At 33.3% G+C, this 16477-nt stretch overlaps 1 protein-coding gene across 1 annotated transcript; it reads right to left on the minus strand.

Moving 5' to 3' along the window:
- Positions 1-5542: 5542 nt before the first annotated feature.
- On the minus strand, positions 5543-15444 carry LOC108210137 (protein NUCLEOLAR COMPLEX ASSOCIATED 4). Its single transcript, XM_017381408.2, has 15 exons — positions 14990-15444; positions 14811-14903; positions 14503-14576; positions 13980-14041; positions 13842-13875; positions 12546-12649; positions 12298-12407; positions 12066-12167; positions 10889-10947; positions 10620-10794; positions 10199-10372; positions 9856-10033; positions 9235-9292; positions 9027-9132; positions 5543-5874 (listed from the first exon to the last, which is right to left on the minus strand). Exons 1-15 carry the CDS (start codon positions 15356-15358, stop codon positions 5701-5703), a joined length of 1872 nt encoding a protein of 623 aa, XP_017236897.1. The 5' UTR covers positions 15359-15444; the 3' UTR covers positions 5543-5700.
- Between the last annotated feature and the right edge of the window lie 1033 nt (positions 15445-16477).

Below are 16477 nucleotides of genomic sequence, written 5' to 3' on the forward strand. Positions count from 1 at the left end.
TTTTAAAAAATCTACAACCACAACCGCATTTGCGGTTGCGGTTAACCACATAATTTTCAACCGCGGTTTAGCGATTTATGCGGATCAGTTTGCGGTTCAACCACCTATTATAAATATATAATAATTTAAAAAAAATAAATGTGCAAACTATTACAAATTATTACACACCTTAAATTCAAATCATCATTTTTACATAAAAATAAAATAAGAGAGTCATAATAGATAATACATGATTTGGAATTTCGTAACCAGGTGAAGATGAGAATTGACTATTGAGAGTTTAAGTGTAGGATTATATTGAAGGGCTGGGCTTGGATTTGTACTGCGGTAGCATTCGTTTACAGGCTTTATAATATCATAAAATTAATATTATATAAATATATTTGTGTATAATTTATTAATTTATATAGTATAATAATATATTTTTAAAAATATAAATTACTATAAATATATATTTGCGGTTTGCGGTTGCGGTTTTGCGATTTTTAAATATTTAAAACCGCATCCGGATCATAAATAAGCGATTATTTAAAATATCATTCGCAGCCAACCCACATGTTACGGTTATCCGCACAATGCGGTTCGGATGCGATCGGTCTGAGCGGTTAATGCGGTTGGGCGGATCGTTTGTACACCCCTATTTGATGTAGTTTTAGCAGTCATAGTTTTCGACACATTCCCTTATTTTTCAGCTTTCTCAAACAATCAAGGCCACAATCTTATCTTTTCTTGAATCCTTCTCCATTTCTTCATCTTGTTGAATTTCAGGTTCATAGGTCTTTAGTATACCATACAAATTATTCAACTCATTAAAATTCGGGGCTTGTCTAAGAGTAACTGTCATAGGTTTCTATTCATTAGACAAAGACCTCAGAAATTTGAGATATGAATCTTTGCCAAGATATATTTTTCCGTACAACTTTAATGCATTTAGTAGTTTTTAAAGTCTACTAAAGATATCATTTAAAGACTAACTATATCTAGAGTGAAAATATTCATATTATTGAATAAACAACTGCATTTTGTTCTCCCTTACTTGCTTAGTTCCCTCAAATAGGGTTTGGATGGTAGCTTATACCTCTTTTCTATTTGTGCAATCTATGACATTATCAAACATATCTGTATCCATGCCGTTAAACCAAATTTTCATGCGTTTATTTTTCTTGTGCACTTCTTCTCGTCTTCTTCTGTGTATTCCGAGATGTTCTTTGGAATCTTTTCATCTATAGATTTATTTCCATCTAATCGAATAGTAGTGTTGATCTCGACTGATACATATGGTCCTTTCTCAATACAATTAATTTAACTAGTATCAAGAGACAAGAGATGCATCTTCATCTTTTCTTTCCAGTGAAAGTAATGTTCCTTCTCAATTATTGGAATCTTGACACCTTCATTCTTTCTTCTCATACTTGAATGATTGAGATTTATACTTCATGTATGTTGGAAGCATGACACCAATTGGTATTTAATAAGACAACTATTATAAAAAGATTGTAGAAGGGGGAGGGTTGAATACAATCTTTAAATTTTCTTGCAGATAAGTAAATGTATTCACCAAAAACAAATAAAATCAAGTGCTAAAACGAAATTCAAAATAAAACAAAGGCTCTTTCAAAATTTCAGGTGAGGTTTTCCTTCTCCACCTGAGTAATTTTATATATTAAAGAACTTTTCTGTGTTTGTTCAACACAACTGCTTACAAAATATTGAAGAGCTAATCTTTACAAGATTATTCCTTAGTGTACTAAGTTGCTCTTTTTATTTTAATGTTCAAGTTTCATGAAAATACAATGCTTGATTATATAGTCAAGCTTACAGCGATTTTCTACTCCAGAAAGTAGTTGCCATCCGTACTTTTTTCTTGCTTGTACATTAGAGGAATTATTTGTCTTCTTGATCAAATAGGTTTGTTGAATATTTACTTGTTCTGTTACTTGAAATGGTAGGCTTCTAGTTATTTAACATATGACTAAGACCTTTTATAGCTTATCTTTCAAAACTGTTTCTACTTTTTCTATTCAACTCATGTGACCACAATCCTTTCATTATGTTGTAGTTGTCAACTAATAGTCTTCAAATATAGCGGTTGATGAATCAATAAGCATCCGTTGATAGCTTTATTGATTAGCCTTTGATGATTTCTTGAATTATTAGTTGATAGCTCATTCTCTATTAGCCGTTGATGGATTGAATAACAGTTGATGAATCTTTTATTTCTTATCTATTGATAGTTTGATTAGGTGGTTAATCTTCATTTCACTTGTGTAGTTTACATGACTTAAAATATTTACAATTTGACATTCTAACTAAACATCCGTTGATAGATCAAAAACATTATCAACCTATTCTTAATATTGAAAAACACTAGTTTTATTACAATATCTATGGATACTACAGATAGTATGTTATGCGTTGATCAAACTTATAATCAAGATTGACATAATTCTAACAAAAATTATCTACTTTAAGATGAATAGGAAGATAAATAATATTTTTTCCCCATAAATATAAAAGAATATGAAAATATGATTTTAAATTAATTGAAATACACATTAACACATAAGAATAAAAAATAATTTATTGTTTATACTAGTGATTTACATATAAAAAACATTATAAAAGCTGAATTTGTAAAGGAAAATATAATCAATCGATCATATGATTTAATCAAATTTTAAATTATTATCAAATTTGGTCACATATTTTTTGTCACTCATAAATTACCATTTCATATTTATTTTAAGAAATATTAATATAAAAAAATTATATAAACAATATCTCTTATTAATTATAATGTGTTCTCAAAAACAAATACAAATCATCATTTAACTCTTCTTGCCTCATCATTTATCTCTTCTTGCCCATGACTTTAACGTGTTTTATTCCTATAAAAATACCCCTAACTTGTTTCACTCCAATACAAACAACAATGATTATATAACTCTTTTTAACTCCAACGTTTTTTACTTCGGAATGAAAAGAAGTCAATACAGGATAAATAATACTCCCCCGTCTCAATTCTTTTGTCTTGTTTGACTTTTTGTGGTCAAATTGACTAAGTTTTGACTGAAATTTACATGTATTAGATAGTTGAAAAAAAATATTACTAAAAACTACACTTATTCTACTTTAAGATGTATTTCTCGACTTTTAAAAATCATGTAAGAATAATTATTTATTACCTGTCAAAGTTTGATCAAATTAACCACAAAAAGTCAAACAAAACAAAAGAAGTGGGACGGAGGGAGTATCTCTTTCCTTGCATATAAAAAAAATATAAATTATGAAAATACGACTTGAAATTAATCTTTCAAGAAACAATTATCACATGTTTATATTACAAAAACAGTTATAGATAGATAATAAAAATGTTTATTATCTGACTCCTTAGTGGCCAGAATCTTTAAGGCACGATACTTCTCCAATGATACGCTCCTGAATGCTAAAAGAGGAGGAGGGTCGAGTTTTATATGGTCAGGCATTTGGCAAGCTAAAGAATCTCTAGCACGCGGGTACAGATGGATTATTGGAAATGGTGAAAGTATAGATGTTTACAAAGATTGCTGGGTTCGTGGCAAATCCAATCCGCGTATTGAAACTGATACTGTGAGTAGTGAAATCTCTGTTAAAGTAAAGGATCTTTTCATTCCTGGCTCCAAATTGTGGGATGTTAATAAGGTAAACAGCTCATTCACCAGATGTGATGCTGAAGCTATCTTAGCTATGCCTATTCCCCAAAATCATGATGTAGATCGCCTGGCTTGGATTCACACTACTGATGGCAAATATAGTGTCAAGACAGGATACCAGTTTTGGTTGAATGCTAGTGGCCGAAGTGCTGGTAGAAATTCTGGATGGAATAAGCTGTGGAACTTGGAGCTCCCTCAGAAAGTAAAGATTTTTCTTTGGCGGTTTGGTCGAAATAACATTCCAGTTCGGAACATGATTAGAAAGAAAGGTTTGGATTCTCCTATAATTTGTCCAATGTGTGATAATGATGTTGAACATTTACTACACTTATTCTTTGACTGTGAGTTTGCTAAGTTGTGTTGACGAGAGTTGAATTTAGAGTTTGATATGTCTGATGTGTATTTTGCTCCGGATTGGCTGCTACAGAAGTTGTCCGTGGAGACTCAAGAGAATAGAATCAAAATTGCTACTGCTCTCTGGGGAATTTGGTATGCCAGGAACTTGAGAGTTTGGGAAAATAAGATTATCCCGGCTAACCTTGTTATGGACTGGAGCAAGAAACATATACAGGAATGGCAGGAAACTCGTAGAAATAAATTACACCGCTTGCACAGTAAGACGCAAACAGTTAATCCAGGTACAACTCGATGGGTTGCTCCGTGAGTAGGTAAACTTAAGCTTAACGTCGATGCCTCAGTTATGCCTGGAACTCCTTACTTTTCTGTTGGAATGGTTATTCGTGATCACCAAGGTGCATTGATCAGAGGGCGTACCAGTAGAATTGCAGGTGTATTCTCGGCTTTTGAAGCAGAGGTTTGGGGAATTCGTGCAGCTCTCCGGTGGCTTCAAATGCTCCAGGTAAAGGATGTGGAAATTGAGTGTGATTCTTTACTCACAGTAACAGTTTTGCACAAGGAATCAGTTTTCCACCTTGAAGTAGGGTTTATCCTACAAGATTGTTTCGCCATTTTCCGGTCTCGACCTGATTTCACAATCAGTTATGTTAGGAAGCAAGCCAATACAGTAGCTCATTTCTTAGCTAGAGTGCCCTGTTTGGTTAATAGCTCCATTATCTTTCTGTCTCCTCCACCATGTGTGATGGATGCATTAGTGTATGACTCCAATTTTCATTAATAAAACATCCTTTGCTCTCAAAAAAATAAAAATGTTTATTATTTATAATATCGATTTGCAAGTAAAAGTCATCTAATATGATTTAATCAAACTTTAATTTATTATCAAAAAAAATTATATTAAAGAATTATGACATCCAGCAACAATAATAAAATAATATTAAAAATTAAATTATAAATAATAAATTTCATATTATATACTCGCCCTTGGCACGATGTAAGATTCTTAATTTATCAAGTTGTATCAATTCGATGTTTCTGATAAACATTTTGTGAAGTATCATGATCCCAGAGTCTATTTCGAGGTACGTAAGACTAGTATTCTTAATCTATCGAGTCGTATCAATTCGGTATTTGGTGTTTCCAATAAACTTTGTGAAGTATCATGATCCCGATTCCCGACTCTGGTTTGAGATATGTAAAGTTAGAATTCTTAGTTTATCAAGTTGTATCAATCCAGTGTTTTCAACAAACGTTTGTGACTAGTATTCTTAGTTTATCAAGTTGTATCAATTCAGTGTTTCCTGACAGTCATTTTGTGAAGCATACTCTGATTCGAGGTCCGTAATTTCTTCAGTATCATGGAGAGAGACCCACTTTAAAAAAAAATTAAGGTAACATTAGCTTATATGGTCTATTATTCTCATATTTTACAAAATTTATTAATCTGCGTTAGGCTAGATAGTAATGATTATAAAAACAAATTTACTTTAACGACGTAAAAGTGCATGGATATTATAGTACATAAATGTAAAAGACAAATTCACGGGGCAAGCAGAAGGCCTGTTCAATCACTTGACTGTAACTAACATTTCTAGGACATTACAAAATTTAATTGTCTCAAATTTTAGACATAGATGCCTTGCAAGCATACTTAAGCTCCCTCCATCCGCTGGCGTTTCGCAGGAATATGATCAGATTCTTTGTCATCATTCATGTTATCATCTTTTAAATTAAAGGTCCAACCACCAAAATCAGACTCTGAAAACAAGGAGTTCGGGGTAGTCTTATAGAATGCTAGAGGAACCTGCTTAACTCTTCGTCTAATCTGTTCAAACAAAATTAAGTGCAAGGCATGGTTTTAGTGATACTCTCACTCATACACACAAACACATATTGTTCGAGTCTCACAAGTCATCACAGAAAATCAAGTTCAAAACTAAAAAGATGAAATCAAAGCATCAGTCGACAGTCATTGACGAAACAGCACACAATATTATCAGATTTAGGTATCTGGAGTAGGAAAAAGCAAAAGGTAACTAGAGAAATAAAAGCAGCATTGTAGTTTTGTCAGAAGATAATATTAATTCCTATATCAATCAGGTAAACAATAATTTAGTAGTTTAATTACGGTTAAGTCTGTTTTGAGTAACGAGTTAAATGCTGAAATATAATATTTTATTCAAACTCAACTCCCAAGGTCATTCTTTGAAGATCGGATACCATCTATTTGACATCCTCTATATACTGAAATAATTCGAAGTGCGTATGAGAATTGTGTGGCTGTTGCAAAATAGAAATATTATGTGTTGGCTATTAAAGCTTACTATCCTACCATTAACATATCATTCTTGCCCCATCTATATATTAAAATTTATCATCTTTCTACTCTAGAAAATTCTTAACGTTATTATATGTTTCCAGTTCCCGTCTATAAATGGACTGGTCGTTTGTTGTAGAATAGAAATTTCAACCTTTACAATTTTGAAATTTCTTACTCTCAAAGCCTTGATCAGGATAAATTACACACACACACACATATATATAAGGTCTCCTCTAGTTTAGGTTGCAATGTCCACATACAACGTGGGTGCTTCGTAAAGCTTAGTGCTTGGTGATCATGGGTTCAAAGAAGCTTGGCCCTTTATAAGCTTGGTGCACGTAGGAGCTTTTGATGCTTTGGGAACAACATCTGCTTAAGGGGCTAGTTGCTTAATATAGATAACTGCTTGCGAAGCCGTCTGCTCAATTTAATGTTTATGCTTGATTATTTAAGTGTTACGTTATGACTAGGGGTGTGCATTCGGTTCGGTTAACCGAAAACCGTACCGAAAAACCGAAATTATTTCGGTTCGGTTAACCGAACTTTATAATTCGATTCGGTTTTCGGTAGCCAAATTTACAATTTTCGGTTTTTCGGTTTTTTAACTGCGGTTAACCAAAAACCGAATGGTTAACCGAATTTTTATCTACTTCATAAAAATATAATATTTTAATTAGTAATGTATGTATTATAGCTTTAAGTTATATGCATGATTGACCTAAATAGCCAACAAGACTCTTCAGTAACTATAATTCATTTAAACGCCAGACTTACAAAGCATCTGTGGACAGTGATTCTGTGAAGATTGGAAACTATCGACCCAAATACTCAATCAAATCTCACAGAGTACTGGCTACAGTCCACCCAGTATGATATTTATGCAATATCTTTGCACTCAAGTAATACTATATGTGACATTGCAGAAATATTGGCTTTCTCTCTTATTTGAAATATATGAGGGAAAAGGTGGATGCTACTGATATTCATATATTATTGCACTGGCTTACTCTTTGGTATACTGGTATTACTGGATTTTCATTTTTGTATTGATGTTTTAAACATCATTCATTGCAGGTGAGGTGACGTGCGAGTGCCACTGCAGTGCAAACCAAAAATTTATTTCAAACTATTTTCAGATTTTCACTTTTTAGATTTTTCTAAAAATTTCGGTTAATAACTTCAGTTTTCGGTAATAACCGAAATTTAAATTTCGGTTCGGGTAAAAACCGAAAATAATTCGGTTCGGTTTTCGGTAGAGTTTTTTAATGAATTTCGGTTTCGGTTAACCGAAAAAAAATTCAGTTTCGGTTTCGGTTAACCGAATGCACACCCCTAGTCGAAGCTGACTGGACACACCAAAAAAGTTTGTCCAGGTGAAGCACAAAAATTAGAGCTCAAATTTCTCAAGAAATGAATTATTATGGGACTCCAATTACAAAAAGAATCCTCTACAGAAAAAGTCTAGGATCAAATGACTTGAAAGACGAATATACTTTGTTTTACAACTATGCTCCTGTTATGTAGGAGATCCTTTTCCAAACACATAATTAGATCGCTTTCTACCGATGATCTCATTCATATTTGATTTAAAATATTGTGGCCTCTATAATTAAAATTTGGACAAGTATGTTATTCCTTATATCATATATAAGTTTGTTGGCTTTGGAAACCAGTCCTCTGGACTTTAACGCCTCTTTTTCTCTTTCACATGAATGTTGCTAAGGAAATTCCTCAATCATCTTTCTTTAACAAACAAATCAGGCTTTTCTCTGTTGTCCAACATTACAATTTTATATTATCTTTTTAATTTCCCTTATTACCTCAATTCTTAAAGACTTAATCTTATTGATCAGAATATCTGATATATACTTTTAGTAAGGTATCTACTATGAGTCATAATTTTCAAAACTTAACATCTTGTAAATTCTAAAAGGGTAATTGCATAGGTTGGACAAAGGAACTGCGTCTCCGGGAGCTGAGCGGTGCGCTTTAAGAAAGTGCACCGACTTGTACGTTGTGGTTTTAAGGCAGCTAGGTGCTTGAGGAGCGGACCTGCTTAAAGATACCGAGTGTCGGAGAACCAATTGTTCAAAGTAGGCGCTTGATAAACTAAGTACTCAAGGTCAGTCTTTTTTGCAGCAATTAAGAAGGGAATTGTATAATTAATTTGTAGTGAGAGTTGAATATTATCGCTAAGTTCAAACTAGTGTTAATACTTAATAGGTAGCTCTGTGAAGAAATATCAATGGTACCCAGTAAAAAAATAATATAGCAGTAAGTGTTACTACCTCCATCCCAAATTAGATGTCCCCGTTGACTTTGGGCACGTAACTTTAGGTGCATTGACCGTCTACTTCCGAAATTTAGTTTTTTATTTTTTCTTTTATAAATGAAAATTTCATATTTTAATTTTTATTTGCAAAAATAAAATTTTAAAAATAAGTCACGTATCTATGCGGTCAATGAACCTTAAATTGTGTGTCCAAAGTCAACGGGACCATCTAATTTGGGATGGAGGGAGTAACTACCACTGCCATGCAAACAAAGACATGTATGATACAACAAAATTGATAGCTGACCGATACGTGATACCAAAACCTTTTACTATCTATGTGGCACAGATTTCAATACAGAAATTCAATTACTTAGAATCTTACCTCATCATCAAATATTGTTGCATATGAACCAGAACTGAAATCTTTAATGGCTACTTCAGCAGTTTTAGCTCTGACCGTCAGATCATTCTCAAGGGATAACACAAATCTAATTGGAAAAAAGAAATACTTCCATAAATAAACTGCAGATAGGCAGAAAGATAAAGAATAAAAAAAAAATTACCCTTGACCAGATCAGCATGCATGATACCTTGAAACAGGACGACAGTAGTGGTGGCGTAGGGTATCAATTTCCCAAAGTGAACTTCCTAATAGAATATACAAGTTAGTTAAGTTGGAATAATAAAATATTTTTGTACATGAACAAAAAAAGTTATTTAGCAAAGTTGACAAAGTAGAAAAGAAGCGGATTGCAAGTTTGTAGCTTTAGTTTTCATAGCTCACATATACAAAATCTAAACACTCTATGAAACAAGAATAACTTCCGAAGACACCAGCCGTTAATAAAACAAGATCAAATATAAGATGAAAATTCTGCACTTGGGCAACCAAGTGTTGCTTTTCATCACATCTTTACTATCAAGCACTATGACCGTCTGGAAGTGGAGTGATACTTAAAAGTAGATAATTTTCATATGGTAAAAGCTACCAAACAGATATCTGTGGAAAAGATTGCAATCACGTGTACTAAAAACAAAATATGCAGACTAACTTTAAAGTGGCCACGTTTGGGTGGTTAAAGCACTAGATTCTCTTTATTTAATAGAACACATTTTACAAGTTTATTTGTCTTTTGTAGTTTCAGCTATACAAAAAAGTACAAGCTGTAATATAAAAAAATGCACTGACAAACATGAAAGTGAAAACATACTCATTGAATTAGTTTTCTTAGGATCCATTTCCTCGTCGTTAAAATGATCAAGTCCTGATTTGATGCTAGACATATCTTTGCTGGCAGAGGAGGCCTTAACATGATCAGAAACCTCCTCATTTCTTTCACTTGAATCATCGTGCACAGAATCATCGTGCACAGTAACAGTAACATCCTCCTGCATTTTCATTAATATTAATTGTATCACTTACTGCACACTTCAATTTATATTACAGTTTAACGATATAGTGTTCAACGCCATGAGGATTGTTCTGTTTTTTTTTGCTAAATAGGATTGTTCAGATTAATTATAAAGGGATAAAAGTTAGGTTTATGTCCTTACCCGATGCACTAAGCAATTGATTGATGGATGCCTCCTTAAAAGGTTGTGAATTAGAGCAACAATAATTAGTCCTCCTGAAGGAGGGACAGAGAGTGACAGTCTGCTCAGCTTCTTGGCAAAAGCAGCAGCTAAATATGCTGGAAGAAGTGGTGATTTGAGACAAGAATCAAGAAGCTGCAAAGAAAGCATAGCAGAATATTGGATAAGTAATAAGAACAGTCTGATGATGCACAGGTGGACTGAACACTACTAGTTCAGATGTTAATGATTCCTAAATGGTAACGGAGAGTTACAACATTAAATAATATAGTTTTAATTGCATGAGAAATATTTAAGCTGGAATTACAACTGTTAAGTTTTTTACTTTGCAAGGTCAATCAATTAAAAATGCAAAACAAAGAACAAATGGCCACAAGCTTACTTGGAAGAACTTTCCGCGATGCTTTGCCATAAAAATAGATGGTTCCAGTAGCACATAAAGCTTTTCATAGAAGTTGGGATACTCTAGTCCATGCTGGGTAATAAGAATGTACAAACTGCTGAGGGCCATAACACTAATAACACCGCCAATGTCATATGATCGCGTCAAAAAATCACTGCATGTATAAAGGCAATACAGTTTAGCAAGTACCACATGAGATGACATTAATTAGTGAAGACGGTGACGGTGGTTTTCATATTACACTGTACCACAACAGAATGGGATTAGATAGATATGGAATGACATCCTGGTGCAGGGTAACAAGAACCTGCGCATTCAAATACAAACATATCAATGGAAGTTGAATCGTACAACCAAAGAGCTTGAAAGAGGGTATTTTTTGTCATAATCAAGAAAAAAATGTGAAAACAATTAAAACTACAACATAAAAAAGAACGAAGTAGAAACTAAATAAATGCTACAGCATGCTAAGTTATGAAACTGAATAATATAAAGTGTTATGCAAAATGGATGGTACTAGTGAGCATATATAATGCAATATAACTGTACTACACACAGAGGATTAGTGCATAATTCCTGAAAAATTAAACCCACTGTCCACTAGGAAGATAAGAACTACAAGTTTGACAAAAGCATGTATAAAAATTACAACAAACTTGATTACAGACAACATAAATATCTATCATTTCTATCAAGCTTATTATCCACCGACTCCCTATAAAAATTATTATAATAAACACTAGTAACTCATTTAAAGATGGAATGAACACCGTGCCTCCAACATCTTTTCTCAACATTCTCTTTATCAATTTATAAAGCTTTTCTCAACATTCTCTTTATCCATTTATAAATCAGTTTTTTATCCGAGGAGGGAAATGGACAGGTTTTGGGGGGATATTAACACATTAAAATAAAATTAGTTTGGGAGTCAATACGTACTCCTCTGTACTGAGGAGAGTCTTCCAGCTCCTAATTTTTTAGGAGTGAATAGAGAGTCTATTGGAGTCCATTTTTGCATCAAATTCATTATAGTTTAACTTAAGAGGCAGGGTGAGGACTGAGGAGTCTCTTGCGATTGCTCTTACTGCCTTATGGCAGAACAGCCAACAAATATCCATAGACAAAGGCTTAGCTACAGTACAACAATAAGGATTATCTGAAGAGCTCATAAGACCTTCAGAGCAAACTGCATGACCCCATAAAAAGTTTCAGAGCAACCGTTTACACTTAAAGTTTATAATCTCGGCACGCCCTCCAAATGGGTTCAAGTTCAACAAAAAGTCTTTTAAATATATTGTTGAGGATGGATAGAAAATTAGAAATTTTTAACTGATGTTCGACTCTCATAAGCAAACTCCCACCACAAGCTGATAGCCAAACACGACCGAAAAAACACCAATTAGAAGTTGAGTTGGATGTAAATACCTCCTTGTACACATCAAGGGGAAGCGGCAAACTAAGAAAACACATCCAAACTTTAGTAAACTTCAATTTTATCTTTTTAGCCACATACGTTGTAGCTGGAACCTGAAGAAGATGATATCATATTAAGACTTTACAGTTCAAAAAGATAAACAGGTATACCAACGTAAAATATCACCCAGATGCTTAAAATCTCCATAAAGAATAAAATCAAAATTAATAAGTTCTAATTTACGTTGTCGCTTGTGAAGCTTTTCTTATCGCCATCATCCTGGTTCTGCTTCTTGTTTTTGGCTTTTAGAACCTCCGCATGCTTTTCATTATCAACATCTTTATTAAAAATGCCTGGTGCAGTTAGCATATAAAGTTTGCTTCAGAATATTTTTAATATCCGTTAAATTAAGAAATGCACCAGAGAGATGAAAAGTGAACAAGACACACTGAAGATCAAAGGAAATTCATAAGATAATATTAACAATTTACCTGATCCATTCCACATTTCAAACTCCGCTGGTGTTTTCTCAAGACCTTCCGGAATAGGGATGCATGATAATAGACGATGTATATTGTAAACTGAATGCACCATGCTGCAACAAGAACATTATATAAATCAGCACAAAGTTCTCAACACACACTAAAAACTTAATAATCATACAAGTCTCATAAAAAACCATGTTTGCTGAAATAATTATATGAATATATTAGAATCCCATAGCAATAACCGATACAGGGAAGGTTAAATAATAATAAAATTTGTTGATTATTTATAATATTACTTTGTGGGTGAAGAGGTGGATGTTCCTTTATCATGTCCAATTCATAATTCGTGTTCTGCTCACTTGTTCACTTTTCTGAAGCTGCTGAAATTTTATTCTAATTTGGTGAAAGTTGATTTATATTTTTTTTGAGGCTGGTATACATTGATGGTGGGGAGGCTCAGTTCTTAATGTATTGCTATTCTTATTTCAGTGTGCTGGGCTCTTTGTATATGTCGCAGTGGCATTGTAGGGAAGGTAGATTCTATTTGATCCTTTATCTTGTGGTTTCAGCTCAAATCACTCTTAACCAGTGGTTGAAATCTTAAGAGTAAAGGTATTTTCCATCCTTGGCAACGTAGGCTTTAGGTGACGACGCTGAGATTTGCTCAAAACCTGCAAAATACTGTGTCAGAGTTATATATGTTGTAGATTTCTTCTCCCAGAACCAACAAACATTCACGTTTCTTTATTTAAATGATCTGTTAATTGTCACCTCACATATATTGTTTCTCTCCGATATAAAGAGATGTAACCATCCAATACTAACCAGAGTTAAATATTAGAAAGTGATAAACATATTATAAGTATGTTGATTTATTTGTCTCTACCAATCCTCTGCGGACTTTCTGATATAGGTTTTATCCTAATTTAAACTTTTTCCTGACTTTGTCCCAGATTAGACATCACATAAATTCATAGTCCATGTACGATCTACATCTCATCGTGGCAGCTAATATTAGAAAACTTTAAACATGTTATCACTGCCTTAATGTGTCACTCAGTGCTGGTGAGTGTTGAATACATAGAGTCTAACAAACCAACGTCTTGCTACTTGTAAATCCAGTATTGTGATTTTCATAAAATATGATTAACAATATAAGTGGAACATGGTTCGAATGCAGGTAAAGTGCATCTAAAACTATGATTTTATGTGTTTTAGAAGTCATCAACATAGTCACATTACAGAGCATAAAAATATTATATACAAAGAATTGGAGACAAAGTACAAAGTCAAGCTAACCTGTTTTTGCTATCATCTGCCTGACTCTTGTTATCTAACAGCAGAAAGTCATCAGATAAAAAAAATTTAGAACATTCAACATATGAAGAACTTGTAACAGGCGAATTCATAAAAACCAGAACAGACTAGTTCAAATACCAGAGACTTTCATCTTCTCCAGATTCTGACCCAGCTTTTCCAGGCTGATGTAAGTAAAATATCTGTACCAGGAGTGGTGATTTTAACATTACTGAATGGCTCGAGATATAAACTCTGAATATTAATCCACAAAACAAACTAAGAGCAATCAAGTGACAATTTCTTGAAAGACCCAACCAAACAAATAGATTAGGTCTATGAATCTATTCATAAGCATATATGTAATAAATCCTTCAGATAGCAATACTATATAGGCCTATGATGCTATGATAATCATCAAATATCTACTGTTTTTCTGAGGTCATCAACTGTAGACAGCAACCAGCTGTAGATAACATTATGAACTTTAGAATGAAAATATCTGGTAGTGCTATATACTTCCCAAATTGCACTCACCGCTTGTAAACAAATCATTTTTGCATTATCTATGTGTAAAGGGTTTTTAAATTGTTAACATATGGTATTAAGCATGAAATCATAAATTTATTCAACAGCTAATAGTAACATGGATATATGTTCATACCGAACGTCAATGTACTTGAAATATTTTGACCGGAGCAAATCCAATAAAACATCAATGCCTGAAGTAGAATCAACCTGCAATTTGATATATTGTGAATAAATTAAGTTTAAGAGGCAAGCACAGCATCCTCCCCAAAGTAGGAACCGAACCAAGCCAAGCGGAAATTTCCAACTCAACCTCCCCAAAAGACGAAGAGCAGTATTTCATCAGTCATTCTACTTGGAAGACAGTAGCATTAACGACAACCTAAACAATTAAACAATTTTACAAAATCACAATAATCTTATAAGAAAAGAGAAGATACGTACCATAGCACGGAGAAATTTGTGATATATAAGAGAATGAAAGTTTCCTCCATTCCCAACTTTAACAAACTCCATGATGGTATCGAGAACCACTTCCTAGAAGGAAAAAAAAAGAGAAAACAAATAAAATACACACACATATGTATAAAGTGACACGCAGCAAATGGGAGCAGAAGAATTACTCTTAGGTCGAGCTGACAGGTGTCTGAAACAGAAAGATCAATAAGTGATTGCGCAAGCTGATCGAACTTGGAGCGAAGCCAAGTGAAGTAGATAACGTTAGCATCCGAATCACGAGCAGGACTTTTCTTAGAAGAAGAAGACGAAGAAGGGATTTTGGGGAGTAATGGAGTGAAGAAAGATTGAAGAGAGAGGAGAGATTCGAGCACAAAGTGTGGGGGAGAAGATGGGTCGTTGATTATAGATATCAAAACGGGGAGATTGTTGATGTGAGTCGTTGATGAGAGAAGCTCAATTCCCAGCTTTTTTATGGAGGAGAGAGTGTGCTTCGAACATCCCTCTGCTTTACTGGTCTTCTTCTTCGTCTTCATCTTCGTCTTCTCGTTTGTGTTTGGCTGCTGATTTCACAAAACACGACTGGGGTTTTAGGGTTTTGTCTTTACAACTCTAACCAGGAAGTCAGGAACCATACAAAAAGCCCTCGCAAAAATTACTAGTAATTTGAAATTGCAAAAATGAAAAAAAAAAAAAAAAAAGATATATCTTAATCTTAATCTTAATATCTTAATAATTAATAATTAATAATATATACAAAAACTGCTTTCAAAAAAAAAATATATATATACAAAAATATTAGAGTATTTGGACATAAACATTGATAAAATTTAGGACATATTTGACTACTACTATTTAAATTAATTAGCACTTTGCATATGTTAGTTTTGATCATTTTTACAATATAGTGATATCAAACAATACTACATTAGACATGGGTGTTCAATTCTAGAAATTAAAAGAAAAAAATATTGTTTTTTAATGATATACCCAACATATTTAACATTAACTGTTAAAATTAAATGATAATCCGGTTTTACCCATGTCATTTAACGTTAAATGTTAATATATAATAAGAATTCGTTAAGAAGTTGTAAAGTGATTAAATTTTTTAAGTTGTGGGATGCATCTTGTCGACATTTAGGCCATGCTCTCAAGTTTTTTTAGGAGAGGAAGCAAGTGAAAGCAAATGTGCTTTCACTTTCATCCCACTTTTGAAGTGAGAGTATGCTATATTTGCATTCATTTTCACTTGTTTTCCTCCCTATAAAAAATTCGGAGCACAAACGGGAGTGAAAGTTACATAACTTTACTTCAATTTCACTTGTTTTTCTCCCTAATTATAACTCGGGAGCATGGCGTTAAAAATATGAGACTGAATCGAAAGAACAACAAAAATTGATGGGTGCAAATGCTAATTACAAAACCAAAACATTCTGTCTTTAACGTTGACCGTTTGTTTTTTGACGGAAATTAGTCAAACGGGTGTAATGTGATGGAAATTCATAAGTTATGGGATGTAATATGTAATAATTTAAAACTTAAGACCAAATAGCAAAAACGATCAAAAGTAATGGGTGCAAAGTGCTAATTACTCTTACTATTTAAAAAAATCAGGATATTTTGCCTGTGATACGCCAATACGCGTGCTCTGA

Source organism: Daucus carota, chromosome 2 (genome assembly GCF_001625215.2).
Source record: "Daucus carota subsp. sativus chromosome 2, DH1 v3.0, whole genome shotgun sequence".
Lineage (NCBI taxonomy): Eukaryota > Viridiplantae > Streptophyta > Magnoliopsida > Apiales > Apiaceae > Daucus > Daucus carota.

Bases quoted from the DNA above. Each gene is read 5' to 3' on its own strand.
- LOC108210137 (XM_017381408.2), bottom strand. From the start codon at position 15,358: ATGAAGACGAAGAAGAAGACCAGTAAAGCAGAGGGATGTTCGAAGCAC. The intron at 12,408-12,545 runs GTAAATTGTTAA...TAACTGCACCAG, and splicing joins TGAAATGTGGAATGGATCAG to GCATTTTTAATAAAGATGTT. The intron at 10,948-12,065 runs GTATTTACATCC...TTGAATGCGCAG, and splicing joins CCCTTGATGTGTACAAGGAG to GTTCTTGTTACCCTGCACCA.